Genomic DNA, 14,378 nt, shown 5'->3' with positions numbered 1-14,378 from the left:
ACTTTGTGTCTGCTCATTCAAGAATAATTCTGTTGCAAACGTGAGTAGTTGGTGCTTTATCTTTTGGATGATGGACTTCAGGAAAGTAAGACTTTTACCCTTCGGTTCATACTACTCTTTTAGGCATATTTTAGGGTTATTTAAAAATATGAACTGTTTTTTAAAAGTATTTTGTGAGAAATGAATGTTTTAATATAGACTTTCTCAAATAGAAAATTTGAAATTTCTAAATTTAGTGTCCCAGGTTGGTAAATATTTCTCTACTGTGTAAATCACCGTTTAGTAAAACTTTTATAATGGTTGCAGGCGCTTTACACATTCTGGATTTTTTTTGTTTTGTTATGTTTTCATTCTCCTGAACAACCACCGAATCAGGAAGATTTCCAGAAATGCTTTTGAGGGGCTTGAAACTTTGCTGTATCTGTTAAGTGGCAAGAAAAAAATGGCTTATGATGCTGATCAATCATTTTTTGTCTATTTTTTGTGTGACTAAAATAGTTCATCTTTTTGAAATGCACTGTCAACCTTTACAGAAAACTCATATATAAACATTTCTAGAGACTTCCTGGAAGATGGTGGCTTAGTAAGACGCGCGGATCTTAGTTTCTTCTCCAGGACACCTACTAGGGGAGTAGAAACGATACAGAAAGCGCCCAAAGCCACAACAGAGATAAAAAAGACGGCGTACCCCATCCTGGAACGGCTGGCTGGCTGAGAGAAGCAGCTCGGGTGAGATCGCGGAGGCGCGCGGGCCTTACCGGGCGGGGTGGCAAGCGGCCGGAGTTACTCCCTTCCCCCTTCCCGGGCCGGCTGGGAGAATTGGAGAGGTGGTCCCCTGAAACCAAGGTGACTGGCGCCCACACCACGCGCAGCCCCCGGACCAACTGAGAGAATTGGATCGGAAACCCCCAGGCCGCGGAGAACGGTGACCCCGTGACTCCCGGGGAACGTGCACTCTCTCGGGCGGGCCGCTGCCGCTGGCGCCCTCCCACCACGCTTGTTGCCCAGGGCCGACTAGGAAATTCGGACGGGCTCTTTCCCTGGCTGCAGCGACCAGCAACCCTCCCTGCGTTCGGACACCCTCCCTGCGTTCGGACCGCGGGCCGGCTCAAGCCGCTTCGGCTAGCGAACCCCCAGGACGGCGAGAGTTTTCCAAAGTTTAAGGTCCCACAGCACCTTTTACTGGTGGGACCCGCAGACAAACGTGTGCCACGAGCGCCACCTACTGGGCAGGATAAGAAAAACAGAACCCAGAGATTTCACAGAAAAATATTACAACCTTGCTGGGTCCAACACCAAGAGAAATCTGAATAAATGCCCAGACGCCAGCAGCAGAAGATAACTGTCCACGCTCAAAAGATTGAGAATATGGCTCAGTCAAAGGAACAAACCAATAGCTCAAATGAGACACAAGAGCTGAGACAACTAATGCTGAATATACGAACAGAAATGGAAAACCTCTTCAAAAATGAAATCGATAAATTGAGGGAGGACATGAAGAGGACATGGGCTGAACATAAAGAAGAAATAGAAAAACTGAAAAAACAAATCGCAGAACTTATGGAAGTGAAGGATAAAGTAGCAAACATAGAAAAAATAATGGATAGCTACAATGATAGATTTAAAGAGACAGAAGATAGAATTAGTGATTTGGAGGATGGAACATCTGAATTCCAAAAAGAAACAGAAACTATAGGGAAAAGAATGGAAAAATTTGAACAGGGTATCAGGGAACTCAAGGACAATATGAACCGCACAAATATACGTGTTGTGGGTGTCCCAGAAGGAGAAGAGAAGGGAAAAGGAGGAGAAAAACTAATGGAAGAAATTATCACTGAAAATTTCCCAACTCTTATGAAAGACCTAAAATTACAGATCCAAGAAGTGCAGCGCACCCCAAAGAGATTAGACCCAAATAGGCGTTCTCCAAGACACTTACTAGTTAGAATGTCAGAGGTCAAAGAGAAAGAGAAGATCTTGAAAGCAGCAAGAGAAAAACAATCCATTACATACAAGGGAAACCCAATAAGACTTTGTGTAGATTTCTCAGCAGAAACCATGGAAGCTAGAAGACAGTGGGATGATATATTTAAAATACTAAAAGAGAAAAACTGCCAACCAAGACTCCTATATCCAGCAAAATTATCCTTCAAAAATGAGGGAGAAATTAAAACATTCTCAGACAAAAAGTCACTGAAAGAATTTGTGACCAAGAGACCAGCTCTGCAAGAAATACTAAAGGGAGCACTAGAGTGCTCCCTTTAGTATTTAGAGACTAGAGTCAGATATAAAAAGACAGAAGAGAGAGATATGGAAAAGAGTGTAGAAAGAAGGAAAATCAGATATGATATCTATAATACAAAAGGCAAAATGTTAGAGGAAAATATTATCCAAACAGTAATAACACTAAATGTCAATGGACTGAATTCCCCAATCAAAAGACATAGATTGGCAGAATGGATTAAAAAACAGGATCCTTCGATATGCTGTCTACAGGAAACACATCTTAGACCCAAAGATAAACATAGGTTGAAAGTGAAAGGTTGGGAAAAGATATTTCATGCAAATAACAACCAGAAAAGAGCAGGAGTGGCTATACTAATATCCAACAAATTAGACTTCAAATGTAAAACAGTTAAAAGAGACAAAGAAGGACACTATATACTAATAAAAGGAACAATTAAACAAGAAGACATAACAATCATAAATATTTACGCACCGAATCAGAATGCCCCAAAATACGTGAGGAATATACTGCAAACACTGAAAAGGGAAATAGACTCATATACCATAATAGTTGGAGACTTCAACTCACCACTCTCATCAAGGGACAGAACATCTAGACAGAGGATCAACAAAGAAATAGAGAATCTGAATATTACTATAAATGAACTAGACTTAATAGACATTTATAGGACATTACATCCCACAACAGCAGGATACACCTTTTTCTCAAGTGCTCATGGATCATTCTCAAAGATAGACCATATGCTGGGTCACAAAGCAAGTCTCAACAAATTTAAAAAGATTGAAATCTTACACAACACTTTCTCGGACCATAAAGGAATGATGTTAGAAATCAATAATAGGCAGAGTGCCAGAAAATTCACAAATACGTGGAGGCTCAACAACACACTCCTAAACAACGACTGGGTCAAAGAAGAAATTGCAAGAGAAATTAGCAAATACCTCGAGGCGAATGAAAATGAAAACACAACATATCAAAACTTATGGGACGCAGCAAAGGCAGTGCTAAGAGGGAAATTTATTGCTCTAAATGCCTATATCAGAAAAGAAGAAAAGGCAAAAATTCAGGAATTAACTACCCATTTGGAAGAACTGGAGAAAGAACAGCAAGCTAACCCCAAAGCAAGCAAAAGGAAAGAAATAACAAAGATTAGAGCACAAATAAATGAAATTGAAAACATGAAAACAATAGAGAAAATCAATAAGGCCAGAAGTTGGTTCTATGAGAAAATCAATAAGATTGATGGGCCCTTAGCAAGATTGACAAAAAGAAGAAGAGAGAGGATGCAAATAAATAAGATCAGAAATGGAAGAGGAGACATAACTACTGACCTCACAGAAATAAAGGAGGTAATAACAGGATACTATGAACAACTTTACGCTAATAAACATTTCTAAAGAATTATTAAGTATGATAAATTGTTGCTTTCAAGAGATCATTCATTTGAATACACTTTGAATAATTATACACATTGCTATACTTTCAGCCCTGCCACAAAAATTCTATATTGGAGAGAGTAAAAGCAAAATAGCATTTGTCAACATTTCACATTCAAATCTAATTAATCAGCAATTGTTAAAAAATAGATAAAAACGAAGCTTTGTATCAACAACTTGGTTGCATCTGTGTGAGCTCATTAAAATTAAGAAACTTAATGAGCTTGGATAAGAACCAAATTTTGGAAACGTTAGCTCACAATATGATCATTGAAAATCGTGATGCTCTTTCTTTTGTGTATTGGAGGCAAGTGGAGAAAAAAGGAGCTATCTGTTTTGACTCTAAAACCAATGTATATTTGTAATTGAGTGTTGGGAGGAAATGCTACCTTGAAATAGTTCATGTGGAAGGCTGAAGAAAGAAACTGGGAGGACATTTATGTATGCCAGGCATGAGTGCTGCAAGTATTTTTAAAAAGATTAGGAGAGGGCACAAGTGGTTTTTACACAAGCATCTCCATTTGTCAGTTCATTAAGCAATATATTTAAGAAGCCAAAGTTAATTTTTTCAAGGGAAGGTGCAATCCCAACGCATTCTGCTCCAAGAAAATACTTGCGGAAGCAACTTCTCTAGTTGCCTCAAGCCCTCATCTCTTTCCTGCTGCATGGTCTAATATCCACCCCATATAACTCAGTGTGTACTGAAGTCTACCCATAGGACTGAATTTGGGCATGCTCACCTCTGTTTCTTTCCTTGTAACACTGCACATTACTGTGATCACTCAGTTTATGATCCCCTGATTCAGCAACTATGCTCCTGAATATATTATAGAATGAGCATTTCACAGGCCAGACAAGATGCATATTTTTTGTATATGTTTCTGGGTTGGTCAGCAGAAGGCAATTTCAAATGTACCCTTGTTTTGACTTTTTTTGTGGCACAGGGCCAGGTTTTAGTGTTCTTTTCATATACACTGTTTGGGTATCTCAACATCTTACGGAATCATTAAATAAATAGATAATATTAACTAGGTGGCTTAAAACAACAGAAATCCATTTTATCACAGGTCCAGAGGCCAGAAGTCTTAAATCAAGTAGGCAGCAGGGCTGTGCTCTCCTGGGGCTCTACGGAAGGAAACTTCCTGATCTCTGTTGGCTCCTGATGTCTGCCCTCTCCTTGACTGGTGGTTGCATCACTCTAGCAGCAGCTTCTTACAGGGACACTTATTATTGGACTTAGGAATCACCCATACAATCCAGGATTCTCTCCTCACTCCACAATCCTTTATTTTATCTGCAAAGACCTATTTTCCAAAGCAGGTCACATTCACAGGTTCTGTAGTTAGGACACAGATGCATCTGTGGGAAGGGCACTGTTCTAGTTTGCTAGCTGCCAGAATGCAATGCACCAGACACAGATTGGCTTTTAATAAAAGGGAATTTTTTTTGTAAGCTCTTCAGAGGAAAGGCAGCTAACTTTCCACTGAGGTTCTTTCTTACGTGGGAAGGCACAGGATGGTCTCTGCTGGCCTTTTCTCCAGGCCTCTGGGTTCCAAAATCTTTCCCCAGGGTGATTTCTTTCTACATCTCCAAAGGCCTGGGCTGAGCTGCAAGTGCTGAGATGAGGAATGCCAAGCTGCTTGGGCTATGTTACCTTGCGGTCTCTCATTTAAGCACCAGCCAATTAAATCAATCATCATTTATTGCTGCAGGCACGCCTCCTAGCCAACTGCAGATGTAATTAGCAACAGATGAGGTTCCCATGCCATTGGCTCATGCCCACAGCAACAGAACTAGGTGCCTTCACCTGGCCAAGTTGACAACTGCATCTAACTACCACAGGCACCATTCAGCCTACTCCAGGTGTGATGGATACATTAGACTTAAAGTCAGAGGGTGCTGAGTATTAATGAATCACTGACCGAAGCTAAGAATTATCTATTAAAATTGGCATTAACTCTATTTTGATGTCAGGTCTAATGAACGCTGTAGTTTATAGTCTTGTGTCCCTTATGGCCAGAAAAATGACAACAACAAGTAATATAAACAATGAGGAAGATAAAATGCAAAAAGCGTTCACACAGGCAACTTAGTGCTTTGGAGATGCAGGAGAAAGGATGGAGTTTAAATGAGAGGCAGGGGAAGAATCAGACCAAGAAGTCCTTTGCCGAGGAATTGTAGATGGTGTTTTGTTGGTGGTGAGACACAGGGGAAGGGTGTGGACAGATTTGTGTTTGGGGCATGGGGGCTGGTAGATGAGGAAGCAAAGTTTGCACGAGGCAGAGACTCCTGTTAAGATGCTTGCAGGAGGGTGCTCTGGCGGCTTGAACTAAGGTCATGGCAGTGGGTCTGGACAGGACCTCTGATGTGGTCACATACAGTGGCAGAAAATAATGAATGGGGAAAAAGGTCTGCTCTTCTCATACCAGATTTTCGTGCTGGTCTCATTCTGCCCACTTCATGCTCCAATCCCACTGGCCTCATCCACTTCCAGAGTGACACTGTCTTTAAACACTTCCCACTCCACAAAGCTTCAGGCTTTATTTTTATAAGATTTGTTGTATAACTTGCCTTTTATTTATGCCTAGTTTATATTCCCATTTCCTGTGTGTGTGCTTAGGTCTCTGCAGCTGCATGGCAGTCAGAACCTTGTTTGTATTTCTATCTAGTACTGACAAAGTTTAGGGCACAATTCTTCACTCTCCCCAAACAAGCCATCTTCTCTAACATATTCCCATTTCTTTCTCACTTTCTCATTATATAGCACCATTTCCCCTGAGTTGTTTGGCGGTGTGTCTTGGTCTTCGTTTCCTGTTTCCTATTTCAGCACACTTTGTTTATCCCACCTCTAAAACAACCCTGGTCCAAGCCACCAGTATTTATTATCTGGACTACCGTTTCTGTTCTGTTGCTTCTTCTGCTTGCAGCCAACAAACATCTCTCCAATCCACTTGCCGCTTGTCGATCATGGGCTGATTTTTTAAAAACATAAGTGGGATTATGTTACTTCCCTATACTGTATTTCATTTTTACTAGAAGTTGCACTCTCTGTTTTGGCTTGTACATCCCTGTATGGTTTTTTATCCCAGTATACATGCGACTTTATCTTGCATTTATCTTTCATTTGCTTTTTACACTTGATCCATGGTTTTTTATTTCCTTAAATGATAAGCACACTCTCTCTGCTCTCTGGGCCTTCAAGATTCATGCTGCTTGTTGGATTTTCCTTAGCTAATTTATTTCCATTCATCCTGTCTCAGCCTTAATGTAATCTTCTCTAGAAATCGCATCAGGTCAGTTAGCTCCTCTTTTTTTCCTCCTCTATCTTGGTGCCCTGTTCATTTTATCTAATGCATATGCATAATTTTTTAATTAATTGTTTTATTTGTTTGACTTACGACTCCCCACTGGTTACTTGAAAACAAGATGTCAGGTGTTTTTATTCACCAGATATCACAGCTTCTAGACCCAGGATTTACAACATAGTAAGTGCTCATTCAACGTGTGTTGAGTAAATACATGACTAAACATGAGTGAGCAATATTCTTGGTATTTAATGGATTACTCCTCTTAGTTATATTGAATTAAGTATTTCTAAAGAGAGACAGATGAGAACACTATTACATGTCTCTGCTTTTTAAGTGATACGTTTATCAGTCAATAATTTATACTCTGTCTCTTCCCAAGGTTTTCAGGTGGTTATCTCCTATAAATTGTGATACTATGTGCATATTCTTAGGGCATGTTTTCATTAGAATAAAAAGATTCTAAGTACAGTTTTACACTGGTAAACCCAAACTGTTTCTAAAACAAAAGTATTGAACTCATGTGAAATCCTAATGAGTACTGATCTAAAACTTATCATTGATTCCGCAGAGCAAAAACAAATTGAAATGTCTTAGGACAAATTTGTTATCCCACGCAAAAGAAATAGAATAATTACTGGAGCATATACTTGGGAATTGTGGTTCATTTAAGGTTAGCTGAATATCAGAGCTGTGATACATAGAAGACCTGAGAGTGGGATGTTCTTTCCTTAAGTGCGACAGTACAGCCAGTCATTCCATAAAATAAAAAGTTTTTAATGATTTAATTGTAAGTAAATGTAACATTCCATGTAATAAAAGCAAGAAATTCAAAAGTAACCTCGAGAAACATTGTTGCTATTTCCACATTGAACAGATAGTTTGGTCGATATGAAATACAAATCAAAACTCTGAAGCATGAGGTTGAGGTCCTTATGCATCCCAGTGAAAATGTGTAGAAGTTTTTATACTAAAAAGTGCATCTAGGGGGCAGGCAGGGACCCGGTCCTCAGAACAGTTACTTCCCTTTTGACGTAAGGAACTTTAGAAACTTTGGCGCATTTTGCCATTACGTCACAATGCAATGGAAACTGAAAGTGAGCTGAGGTGGGTCTTTAGAGGATCTAGGGGCACAGTCTTGCTCTTTTCTCTGTAGGTTATCCAGAGCTCAGGAATCAAACAATTCCCTGGTCATGTTCTGGACATTTTCAGTTGAGTTCCTGAGGGTCAGAAGTCTTGAACTCTACCTCTCAGGGTCTCTGCTCTTCTCAGTAATGAGCTTGATCAGATGTGGTGACTTTAAAGGCCTGGGAAGGAGACTCTGCCCCCAATGAATGCATAATCTCAGTCCGAAGGAATGTGCCGCATAAACCTAATCAAGTAAACCTCTTCAAACCAATTTGTTGTAGCACCTGATGGTGCCATTAAATCACACTCAAAACTTAATAATGTAGCTTTGTCTTTGAGTTATAGTAGCAAACTTGAATGTGAATGAATTCTCTAATTGTAGAAGCCAACATTAAAAGATGTAAAGTTTTACCATGCAGATACAGAAAGACACTGTTCATCCCTAATGGAACCAGAGCTGATAGAACCATCGTTTGGGAGGGTTGGGTGGTGGATGGTAGAATCTAGGCGGATACAGGGGACTGATATGTAGGCAGGTTGTGGTTAGGCACATGGCACATTGGGGTCTTGGTATGAGGGTGTGGAATAAGTGGGAGAGAGGTCCAGGCACAGGGAGGGCAGGGCACAGGTGTGACCTTGCCCAGGGGGAGAGGCCCAGAGGGCCAGGGGTGCAGATGAACAAATGTGTATGGCCAGGGCACAGTTCTCAGGACTGTGACATGGAGATCAAAGGTGGGTGATAGCTAACGGGTGTGGCCCAGATAAGGGTGGGTGATAGCTAACCGGTGTGGAAGGGGTGGAGGCAGATGGGTGTAGGGTTACATATAAGGGTGGCTGTGTAGCAGAGATACACAGGTGACACATGACAGGTGTGGAAGCAGGGCGCTTGCATCTGGGGTAGGGGCAAGGGAGAGCAAATATATGCAGTAGGGATTGGGTGGATATGTCAAGAACTTGATGCATGGATGTCTGTGTGACAGGTGGGGATGATATAGGTGTACTCGTGCATGGGTCCTAGGGGAGGGGTCCTGTGAGGAGGGTCTAGGAAATCAAGCCCTGGTGTGTGCTGTGCATGGAATATCTTAAATTTTTGTGTCAACTTGGCTAGTTTATGGTGAAAACCTAATAGGCCCAGTCAGGGCAAGGTGCATTTGTGACTTTCCCAGGTGGAGGGGTATAGGGGATCAGGTGAACAAGTGTGTATGGCTGGGAAACAGGTCTCAGGATTGGGCACAAGCCATCATGATGGTCCCTTCCTGTGGTTATACTTGGAGGACAGAGGAACATCTTAATGTCTTGTGTCAACTTGGCTAGTTTATGGTACAAACCTATTTTCACAAGGAAGCGCTGGCCGGAATGATACCATGAGGCATGTGTGAGAAAAAGTTAAGAAAGGGCATTTCAGAGCTGAGTGGTTCAAATGACATACTGCTGTTATCTCTCATGACATCATGTGTTGACAGGCCTGTCCTCAATGGGCCCTGATCAGCTAGATCTTGAAGGTCTGGGATGGCCTCACCCAGACGTCTGGAGTCACATCAGTTTCAGAGGGTTTTATCTAGCTTTGTGGCCCATTTTGTTTAGCCAGTAAGATTAAATGGTTTCACACAGTGATCATAGGGTCCCAGCAGCAGCCAGAGGTGAGTGCTTTGCAAGCCTTCCTTGAGTTCTGTTTGTAAACATGGCCACGTGGTGAGAGCCACGTGTTCAGATCAGAATCTGTCATTGGGGAGGCAGTCCCCTCGTCTCGACGAGCATGGCAGCAAATTCACAATGTGAAATGGAATGTTTCTAGGCACAGGAGAAATTTATGGGCATATTTGCAATCTACCAGTGCACGTAAGAGTTTAGGTAGTCAAGAGTTGAGTTCCAGGTCGCAACCACAGTCAGTCATCTCCTGGGAAATCCATCATGATGGACTCTTCCCATGGTTATAGTTGGAGCACAGAGGAACATCTTAATGTCTTGTGTCAACTTGGCTAGTTTATGGTGCAAACCTTCTTCTCAAGGCAGCCCTGGCCTGACTGTTACCATGAGGCATGTGTGAGAAAAAGTCAAGAAAGGGCTTGGGAAGTTTGAGGAATGACATGTGGCATTTAATAACAGGGTTTTTGGGCCCGAATGCAGCATTCTGTGTGGTAAGGTTGCGGAGATAGAGGATGACCACGTGGACAGAGGGCAGCCCCTATGCCAAGCTCTGTCTCCTTTTCTTTTCATCATATTTACTTCTGCTCACTCCAAATCCATCTCCAGCCTTACCAATCCATGTGAGCGTTCGCTGGCAAAGGCCCTCGTATTTTTAAGCACATTCAGGACCGTCCATTTTCTGCCATGTCTGAGGAGCCACAGGTGTCCTTTGTTGACCACTCATTCTGATTGCGGTTGATTGGATCACAGGCCCCAACAAAACCCTAATCTTCTTCTTAATCCACATTCCTGTGGGTGTGAATTCATCAAAAATAGGAGATTTGGAAGATGTTCTTTTAGTTTGGGCGTGTCAACTGAATCAGGATGAGCTTCAATCCCGATTCCTGGAGATTTAACAAAAAGATGTCAGAGAAAGTCACAGGGAAGATGTGGAAATAGGAAGTCCATGGAAAGTGGGAGAGCAGACACTAGAAGTGAGAGATGGCCGTGGGATGTGAGAACATGCAAGCAACCTCTGGGGTTGCAGCTGGCCGAAACAGTGTGCTATGGGTGATGGGAGAAAGCCTTGTCTCTGGAGACCTGGTTGTTAGGCATTTTGGCTCAGAAGCAATGAGATGATAAATTGCCTTTGAGCTTAGTAGTGTGCGATATTTGTGATAGCAGAAGTGGTAACCTCGGACACTCTTGAAATTATTGTTTGGGAACATGGCACCACATGTCCCCCAGACAAAATCACACTGGAATGTCTTAGTGCAAATTTGCTTTCACAGTCATAAGGAATACCACAACTCCTGGAACATGTCCTTCGGAAGTGTGGTTCGTTTAGGGTGAGCTGAATTTTAGAGCTGTGATACACTGAAGACCTGAGAGTTAGACGTTCGTTCATTTAGTTCAACAGTCCAGCCAGTCATTTCATAATATAAACAAAGTTTTATTGATTCCATTGCAATAAAAGTAACATTCCATCTATCAACAGCAAGAAATTCACAAGCAACCTCGAGAAACATTGTCGCTGTTTGCATACTCAACAGATCATTTGGTCCATAATGTCATAGAAATCAAAACTCCACAACTGATTGGCTGAAGCTTCAGGTTGAGGCCCTTGGGTATCCCAGTTACAATGTGTAGGGGACTTTATACCAAATGTTGCGTCTAGGGGGCAGGCCAGGGGCCCAGTCCGGAGAAGAGTCACTACCCTCTTGATGCAAGGAACTTCAGAATCTTTAGTGCCTGTTGCCAAGACGGAACCTTGACATTCTCTGTCTGTGTCTCCGGGGTCTGAGATTCTCACGGGCAGAGGCTCAAGGGGGCACCGCGGTCACATTCTCCAGGCTGCTCAGGACAGAAGAAAGGTCGCAAAGGCACCCCAGAGGAGAGCTGACTATGTGTACAGATGAGGGCATCATTTGGAACATCAAAAAACTTGATTTCTTCCATCTCCACATCGAGGAAAATTCCCACGCGATCAAGGTCCGAGCTTGCAGCAATTCTGGAGTGTGGGAAGAAGCTAGGGTAGATCGCATTTCCCTTCAGGCTGATGACCCAGAAGCCAAGCTCGCAGGATAAACTGCTCTTCTCCTTCCTGCTGACGGACTCCTTGCAGACACCTAGAGCCCACTCCTTGCCCTTCCCCACTTCGACCTCCCAGTAATGGCGGCCAGAGGAGAAGCGGGGTGTGCCCAGGACACAGGCCACGTGGGTGAATCTGTCAGGATCTTCCATCGGGGGGTGGCAGACCTTCCCACACTGGACGCTCCTTAGGTCATCGGAGAGGACGAGGGCGGAGTTGGCCGTGGCGGCGTCCAGGGTCATGGGCTCTTTGAACTTCAGGATGGTATCACTTACGTGCAGACTTTGCTCCAGGAGGGGGCCGTGTTGCAGGATGAGGAGAGTCAAGGCTCGAATTTGCCACTCTTCCAAGGGAGGTCTCTCATTGACTTCTCGACACAGGGGGCAGACCAAGGCAGAACCCTCCCTTTCTTTCATCCACTTTTCAATGCAAGGGAAACAGAAGGTGTGGGCACAGGAGAGAGAAATGGGATGGGAGAAAAAATCCAGACAAACAGGACACGTGGCCTCCTGTTGTAGACTTGTGGCCATTGTTCGTGGAGGTTGCTCTTGAGCAGCAGACAGAACTGAGCTGGAACTGTCCTTTCTTAGCTTCTGGAAGCAGTCAGAAGTCTTTGGCTCTTCACTAAGCGAAGTGGGCTAGTCTGGACACGAGCAGGCCTGGTCACAACTGCGGAGAGCCCAGATTCTCTCTGTGCAAGGTGAGCTGATGTGGGTCAATCTAGGATCGCAGAGCACAGTCCCGCTCTTTCCTCTGTAGGTTTTCCACCGCTCAGGGATCAAAGAATTCCCTCGTCCAGCTGGAAACTTACAGTTGAGTTCCTGAAGGTCAGAAGTCTGGACCTGTACCTCTCAGTGTCTCTGCTCTTCTCAGCAATGAGCTGGATCTGATGTGGTGGCATTTTTAAAGGCCTGGGAAGCAGACTCCACCCCCAAGGAATGCATAATCTCAGCCCCAGGGTACATGCCATGTAAATCACATCAAGGAAAGCTCATCAACCCACTCCTTTGTTGCACCTGATGGTGCCCTTAAAGCACACTGAGAACTTCATAATAGAGGTTTCTCCTTGAGTTCCAGCAGCAAAGTGGAATGTGAATGATTTCTCTAATTTTAGAAGTCAACGTAAAAAGATGGAAAGTTTTACCATGCAAATAGAGAAAGACGCTGTTGATCCATAATGGATCCTTGGCTGACGAAATCACTGATTGGGAGGGTTGGGTGGCCGTTGTTGGGATCTGGGGGGATATAGGGGGCTGTTGCATAGGCAGGATGTGGGGTTTATGGTATGAGCATAGGGGTCGGTGGCTGAGATGTCCAGGCCCAGTGAGGGCAGGGTATACTTGTGACTTTCCCAGGTGGGGGGGTTATATGGGGTCAAGTGAGTGAACGTGTATGCCTGGGGCACAGGTCTCAGGATTGTGACATGGACTTCCATGGTGGATGATATCACATGAGTGTGGCTGTGGTGTGGGTGTGAGGTTTGTGACAGGGGTACATATAGGGGTGGCTTAGTAGCAGAGATACACATGTGAGCGCCTGCCTGGTGCCTGGTGTGGAAGCAGGGAGGGCGCTTGTTTCTGGGCCTGGGCACAGGTATGCAGCTGGGCTTGGGGTGATGGTTCAAGCGGATGATGGATGGATGCCTGGTGCCAGGCGGGGATGATGTGGCTGTGCCCATGCATGGGTCTGAGGGGTGGGGTCCTGTTGAGGAGGATGTAGGAAGTCAAGCCCTGGCGTGTGCCTGTGCTGAGCTCTGGGGCATTCGGCTGCCTTGGCACTTGCATGGGCAGGGTGAGGTGTGACCCGGGAACAAAGTTGATGGCCCTCATCCTGGATGCATAGGAAAGCACCTACAGGAACTAGAGAGTGGGATTGCTATGTCAGAGGGCTGGGAACAGGACCAAGGGGATTCTGAGGGACTGGTGAGACTGTGCACATGCCTCGTTGTAGTGGATCGGGCTGGGACTGGCAAATGGGTGCACGTGGAGTGGAGCCAAGGTGGGGTGGGGTGTCGGGGATGGGTCGAGGAGCGCGGTTTGGGTGGCGGGTGATGGGGCACATGTACCTAGTGTGTGGGGGCAGTCAAAGGTCTGGAACCCAAGGAGCAAGGGTAGGGCATCCAAGGAAAAGCAACGTGGCTTACTTCCTAGGCGCTATCTCCCTGGGCAGACACTGCAGACGGCTCTGGCTGTCAGATTGGAAAGAGGTAAGTTAGGCTGTGGGCACTAGCTCCATGGTTCTCTGAGTCTCAGTGGTTCAGCTTTTGCCACCACAGCTTCCATATGGGGTGTCAACGTCCCTCCCAGGTCCCTTACATCCTGGACTCATCCTCTCAGTGGCCTTCCTGTCCCTTCTCTAGCTGTTCTTCAGGGCATGGGTGACCTCAACCAATCCTATTCTGCGATCTTCCAGGAACTCTCTCATCGGTATTATTTTTAACCAAATTTGAATTGATTCAGTCTAATGATCAGCTTAAAATGCGTAGATATTTGTCTCAAAATGTTTTGGCACCTATGAAACGCTATGGATCTTGTTGCTTGAGG

The 14,378-nt window shown here is 44.1% G+C and overlaps 1 protein-coding gene across 1 annotated transcript; it reads right to left on the bottom strand.

Annotated features, from left to right (window-relative positions):
* Positions 1-11,552: 11,552 nt before the first annotated feature.
* LOC143686757 (ret finger protein-like 4B) lies at positions 11,553-12,365 on the bottom strand. The gene has a single exon (XM_077163304.1). The coding sequence runs from the start codon at positions 12,363-12,365 to the stop codon at positions 11,553-11,555; it is 813 nt and encodes a 270-aa protein (XP_077019419.1).
* Positions 12,366-14,378: the final 2,013 nt, after the last annotated feature.

This window comes from Tamandua tetradactyla, chromosome 6, assembly GCF_023851605.1.
Source record: "Tamandua tetradactyla isolate mTamTet1 chromosome 6, mTamTet1.pri, whole genome shotgun sequence".
NCBI classification, from domain to species: domain Eukaryota; kingdom Metazoa; phylum Chordata; class Mammalia; order Pilosa; family Myrmecophagidae; genus Tamandua; species Tamandua tetradactyla.
Note: the sequence above shows the minus strand (reverse complement) of the source record. Positions and strands in the feature narration are given on the sequence as shown.